Source organism: Chironomus tepperi, unplaced genomic scaffold (assembly GCF_022539635.2).
Source record: "Chironomus tepperi strain 1889 unplaced genomic scaffold, CSIRO-AGI_Ctep_v1 contig_414, whole genome shotgun sequence".
Lineage (NCBI taxonomy): Eukaryota > Metazoa > Arthropoda > Insecta > Diptera > Chironomidae > Chironomus > Chironomus tepperi.
In genome coordinates, this window is record NW_027226536.1 from 183,974 (window position 1) to 190,152 (window position 6,179).

Below are 6,179 nucleotides of genomic sequence, written 5' to 3' on the forward strand. Positions count from 1 at the left end.
TTGCAATAAAATTTACTCTTTTAAAACTTTGGCTCCCACTTGTCTGTGTACTCGTTCCAATAAGATTTCTGTCTATAAAAAAGGTTATTTTCTTGTCTTGAGTACTGAGAATTGTTTATTGAGGATGGTTGACGGTTGGAAAATTTATGGATGAATTTGAAATTTTGTGTAATTTTTCGATTTTTGATTTTCAAAATTTTATAAGAAATTCAATGATTTTTAACGGATTTATTCAAAATTTAGTGGGAGTTTTATAGGAAATTGAATGGTTTTATCGGATTTAATTCAAATTTTATGAGAATTTTTATAGGAAATTGAATGGTTTTAACGGATTTATTTCAAATTTTATGAGAATTTTTTTTAGGAAATTGAATGGTTTTAACGGAATTATTTCAAATTTTATTAGAATTTTTAAAGGAAATTGAATGTTTTTAACGGATTTATTTCAAATTTTATGGGAATTTTATAGGAAATTGAATGGGTTTTTCCGAAAATCACAAGAAAATGTGCAAAATTTCAGCAAATCCATATCAACTCAACGATTCGAGTTATGCAAAAACCCTATTCAAAAAAAAACTAAAAAATACCATAAATAATAGAAGAAAAATAAGTTCTAGACAAAAGGTCAGCATAATATCATGTAACTACAAAGAAATCAATAACTCATGCCCATTTGACATTTGCCATAAATTTCACCATCACGTATATATTGTAATTCAACAATTAAACAAGCCATGAAATCTATTTAATGTTGATTGAATAGAATCTTTATTTAATTAAGTTTTTTTTTTTCATTTGTTCGTTTATTTAAATGTATTATAAAGATCATAAAATTGATTTACATAAATAGCACACTTTTTTTCATATTTTTGCCATATCAAATCAATCATAAAGAGACACACGCATCAGTAAAATCAAAAGGAACTAATAAATTTCTTATTATTGACTATAAAGTTCTAAGAGGTCAACAAAAAAAGGTAATTTTAATGTAAAATTTGAAAAATCAAGTACGAAAGTCTTAGGACAAGAATTGTTCATCACATATGTCATTCTGTTCATTATTTTATCGTCTCTTATACACATAAAATTATTATTTTTGATTCATTTGAAACACTTATTCAACAAAAAAATAATAAGAATAAATATTTATGAAGCATTATTGGTTGATTGCAATCTGAGAACTGTAAATGACATTTTTTTGGTATCATTTTTCAATTTATAACTCATTTTGGTATTGTTCGTTGCTGGCAAGGCAATTTCTTTGGATTATTTGATCATTTTTTTCTTGTAGACATAATGTAACTTTTTCTATATATTATTATCACTATTTATAGTGTGTAATCGGTTCTTGCACTGCCATTCTGGTGCTGACTGGGTTTTCATTATTTAACCGTTAAAACAGAACTCTCAATAGTTCAAAAAGTAAAATTTAACGGTCATTTTTAATTCAAATTATCCAAAGTTCAAAAATTGAACCAATATAAAATTTAAATTGTTGGTCTAACGGTCAATTTTTGTTCAGTTCTTCAAATCACAATTTAAGTCATAAATTCATAGAATTGACTACCCATAACACCAATAACAGCAGTACTGGATGTGTAGGAATAAAAACCATAGAATAAAGTAAATTTGCAGACACGCAATTAATTAAACTATAATAAAGTCACTCTAAATTAATAAAGGATCATCGTCAAAATCATTTTCCAATCCATCGTATCTAGTTTGATGTGTCTGACCTCCTGAACGACGATTTCTGATGTAATTTTGTGCCCGTTCAAGCATATCATATTTTCTAATTCCATAAACAACGCCAACAAATGCAAAAACAATCATTATTGGTATAATTATTCCACCAAGTATGTGATGTGTTTGAGGTGTAACAGCCTTATTTTCTTCACTTTGTTGTTGTTTATCGTGTTGCTTATCATTATTATCGCTTGTCGCTTTTGTTGGTGACTCAACAGACGGTTTTGGCGTCGTTATTTCTACTTTCGTTGTTGTCTCTGTTTTTGGTAACGGCGCCGAAGTTGTGCTTATTGGTTTCACGGTAACATTAACGGCTGCTGCTGCTGTGGATGATTGAATAGTTGAAACAATCGATTTAGTCGTTGTAATTGCAACTGTGGATGTTGGAGGCGCTTGTGTGGTTGTTGTTGTTGTTTGATTTACATTCTCTACACAATATCTTGAATTATTATCCTTAGATGAATAACTTTTGTTTACCGTAAAATTAATAATGCAGGCACAAAGACCTGATGTCGATACATTGTCTTTCTTGGTACCAAGTTCTACGCATTTTGCATTTTTTGGACAATCAGAACTGGGTTTTTCGCCACTTTCTTTGGTTGGATCACATTCAATGACTGTTGTTTTGGAGAAAATAATTAATTAAGTAATCAATAACATTGAAACGCAATTCATTTAATTGCAGTAAACTTACAAAGTTTTTCTTTTTCACAATTTACACTATATAAATAAAACACTAAGATCACAATTACTAAATGCTTCTTTTGCAGCATGTTTAAGCTATATGTCTAAATTTACTAGATGTATTAGAAGCTGTCTGTACGCGAATTAATCAATTGAGTAATAAAAAATTTTTGTTTGAGGAAAAATCTTTTCTTGTTTTCAAATAAAAACTGTTCTAAAAATGTACTAAAAAAAATTCAAAAATTATTTTAACCGTTAAAATACTTAGAACATTACTCATCGAGTTTATTTCGCAATCACATTGAAAATTATTAAAATTTAATTAAACATTAAAAATAATGTCAGAATCAATAAAATTTGGTCCAGAATGGCTTCGTAACAGTCTTAGCACATCACCAACAAAGCAGGAAGAGATAATTTGTCGTCCAATATTGTCAGATTATCGATATAGCAGAGAAGATTTTCTTGGGTTGCTTGATGAAAGAAATTCAAAGAAATCACCTGAATTTATTGCTAATGGATATAGGAAATTTCACATTGATCACTTCCAAATGCCAATGGTTTTAATACCAAATGAGGATGAGAAGCCAGTCGTCCAAAATAATGGACATAGCCGAACTTTTCTTAATTCAAATATAAAACATGGCTATCCCAATAATAATTGGCGGAAAAATGTCAAGGAACCGGAATTGGAAAATTGGAGAAGTCAAGAACATAAGGAGAAGAGAGAACCTCATTATAATCCAATGTCCAGTAGAAATGGTAATTAATTTAATTAAATTTTATACAAATTAACCTAATTTCAAAAATATTTATTTAGGTGAAAAACCAAAGCCAAATTGGCGTGATAAGACAAATCATACAGAAGAACATGCAGCATGCTTACCTTATACTCCAAACAAAGATTATAAGCAGCAAGAAAAGGAACAAAATTGTACACCAAGAAATGACATTAAACCACAAAATAAATTAAAACAACCTGAAACTGTTGAGGAAAAGCAAAATCAGTATGTTCATAACATCGTAAGTGATAAAACAACCAAGAATCTCTTTGAAAATGGCTCAAAAGCTGAAGAGAAAAAGAAAAAGAGAAATGACAGTGCCAGCATCGAACTGAACTTCAAAAAGCTTGAAAGTGACATTATTAAAGGATTGCAGGAAGTAAGTCTTGATGAAGAAGAACTTGAAAAGGCGATTAACAGTAGGTCGCAGAGGAATGACCCAATATCTTGGTATTATGTTGATCCGTTAGGAAAGATTCAAGGACCATTTCTGGAAGAAGATATGTCTTCATGGTATCAACATGGATTCTTTGCCGAAACACTCATGCTGCGTAGATCTATCGATAATCATTTTATTTCACTTCGTCAATTAATTCAATCTTTTGGAGCTGCTCAGCCATTTATGATAGCTTCAACTGGCTTTCAAATTCCAAAAGTTGATCATGTTGTTGAGAATATGACTTACAACAAGCAGCCACCAAAAATAACAGTTGTTAATCCTCAACCTCAATATGATGCTACAATGTATCGTGGACAAAATTTAGTTCATCAATATCAAGAACCAAATCAATATCAAAACAATATACAGCAGTTCCAACAGAACATCCCACAAAATTATCAATATGTTCATAATCGACCGCCACAACCAAGTATCCCACAAATGGATCCACGATTAATGAATTTGAATAATGGAAATCAATATATACAAACTTACAATAATGCAAGTAACAATCCGAACAGAATTCAACAACAAATGATGCCTCAAATGATAAATCAAATACCGCAGCAGATGAAGACTCCATATCAACCCCCAATAATTAATCACTATCAACAATCAATGATTCAACAAATGCCATCAATTATACCAACAAATCCCATCCAAAAAATACTCTTTGAATTACAAAAACAAAAGGAAATGGATCAACAACGAGCAATGTATATCCAACATAATCATAATCAAAATGTCGCTGTTCAAACAATGAATGATCAGTACATGCAACAACAGCAGCAGCAGCAGCAACAACATCAACAAAATAAGATGGAAAATAGCCGTCAAAAGCCGATCCAGACAACTTTTTACAGTAACAATATGCCGAACAAGTACGATAATAATAATTATGGAGCAGTAAACAGCCATAATCAAGTCGTTCAACAAAATAATAATTATCAGCATAATCAAGTCAATGAACATCCACAACAATCTGAAACTTACAATGGTGACGAAGAAGGCGAGTTTCGGCTTGTCGGGAACCTAAAAAGGAAAAAGTTCCAGAAAGAAAAATATGAAAAATTTAAAGAAAATGGTCCACAATCATCTCGATCAGCATCAAAGCTTCCAGATGGGAAAATTACAGTCATTAAGAATGACTTGAGGACATCAAATGGAGATGTTAAGTCTGTTAAAAGCAACAATGACGTAAGTCAAATAATAATGAATCAAATTAATAAAGTTGAAGAAAAGTCAAAATGTCCAGCCATGCCAGCACCATGGATTGAAAAAGTTGCAGTCAGTAACATTGAAAGTGAAAATTTAAATCGAATTCAAATTGAGGAAGAAGAAATTCGTCAAATTGAGATGCAAATTAAGCGTGAACAGGAAATTGTAAAGGCAAAGAAGGAACAAGAAGTTAAGCAAAAAGTCACACAATTATCATGGAATGTTGTCGTGACTGAAAATGTAGTAGAGAATGTAGAAGAACCGGCTGTTTGGGAAGTTCCACCGAAAAACTCAAAGATTGTTAAGAAAAGCCCTAATCGTCAGTCATTGCCAGCACCTGTAAAACCTAAAATATTATTCGGCAATAGCCCTAAGGACGTAGAAAATGATTTTAAAAATTGGTGCATGGATATGCTGAGTACAGTGAATACATCAATTGACAGTAAGAAGATTATTTTCGTGATATTCTCAATACTTTTTCTCCTATTTCTTCTACATTCTAGTTCCTGTCTTCGTGGACTTTATAATGGACCTTGAAAGTCCCTATGAAATTGAGGATTATGTCAAAATGTATTTAGGCGATACAATTGAAAGTCACATGTTTATAAGAAAATTTTTGGAACGTCGTAGTCTGTATCGTAAGGCAACAAAGAAAGTGGAAATTGATGATGATCTTTGTGCACCGCCAAAAGCAATAAATCCAGGATCGCATAATGAAGAACCATTTAGGACTCAAAATAAGAGGAAATTAGACAAAAAGACTAGGAAGGGAATGAAAGTCGATGCGAATATTTTAGGATTTAAAGCAACAGCTGATCCAAATCGCATTGTTGGTGAATTACATGAAGATGAATATTAAGCCATTCCTTGAAATTATTTTATATATATACATATCCAGTTTATACACAACTAAGTTGAATTATTACATTTTTATACACACACACACACATTTATGATGATATTTTGATAAGGAATTTAATTAAATACACACATACGCACTCGTTTATTGGATGAGACATGAATAAGAACAAATTTTTTGTGAATTTAATTAATTAATTTGCATACTCAACAGGCTAATTTTAAAATTATTTGCGTCATTAATTTTTCCTCTCATTTTTCTCATTTAAGCGACTGTTTTGTTTACAAGCATCACAAAAAAAAATAAAGAAACAAGGCAAAAGGAAGGAAAGAAAAATTGAGAAAATGTCTGAAACTGATGAAAAATGGAAAACGAGAGAGAGAAAAATTTGTGTTGGAATGTGTGCGAAAAAGCTTTTCATTATGTGAGGCCTATAAAAGAATGATGATCA

The 6,179-nt window shown here is 30.8% G+C and overlaps 2 protein-coding genes across 2 annotated transcripts; one reads left to right on the forward strand and one right to left on the reverse strand.

Moving 5' to 3' along the window:
* Window positions 1-742: 742 nt before the first annotated feature.
* On the reverse strand, window positions 743-2,636 carry LOC139097087 (uncharacterized). Its single transcript, XM_070648852.1, has 2 exons — window positions 2,441-2,636; window positions 743-2,363 (listed from the first exon to the last, which is right to left on the reverse strand). Exons 1-2 carry the CDS (start codon window positions 2,517-2,519, stop codon window positions 1,669-1,671), a joined length of 774 nt encoding a protein of 257 aa, XP_070504953.1. The 5' UTR covers window positions 2,520-2,636; the 3' UTR covers window positions 743-1,668.
* A 132-nt stretch (window positions 2,637-2,768) lies between these two features.
* Window positions 2,769-5,892, forward strand: LOC139097114 (GRB10-interacting GYF protein 2-like). The gene is made up of 3 exons (XM_070648883.1): window positions 2,769-3,192; window positions 3,251-5,311; window positions 5,373-5,892. Exons 1-3 carry the CDS (start codon window positions 2,769-2,771, stop codon window positions 5,726-5,728), a joined length of 2,841 nt encoding a protein of 946 aa, XP_070504984.1. The 3' UTR covers window positions 5,729-5,892.
* Window positions 5,893-6,179: the final 287 nt, after the last annotated feature.

What these genes read in the sequence shown, in the direction of transcription:
- LOC139097087 (XM_070648852.1), bottom strand. Translation starts at nt 2,519, where the DNA reads ATGCTGCAAAAGAAGCATTTAGTAATTGTGATCTTAGTGTTTTATTTA. An exon ending in TTGTGAAAAAGAAAAACTTT is followed by an intron (nt 2,364 to 2,440) that starts GTAAGTTTACTG and finishes CCAAAACAACAG; the next exon opens with TCATTGAATGTGATCCAACC.
- LOC139097114 (XM_070648883.1), top strand. Translation starts at nt 2,769, where the DNA reads ATGTCAGAATCAATAAAATTTGGTCCAGAATGGCTTCGTAACAGTCTT. An exon ending in TCCAATGTCCAGTAGAAATG is followed by an intron (nt 3,193 to 3,250) that starts GTAATTAATTTA and finishes ATATTTATTTAG; the next exon opens with GTGAAAAACCAAAGCCAAAT. An exon ending in AGTGAATACATCAATTGACA is followed by an intron (nt 5,312 to 5,372) that starts GTAAGAAGATTA and finishes TCTACATTCTAG; the next exon opens with TTCCTGTCTTCGTGGACTTT.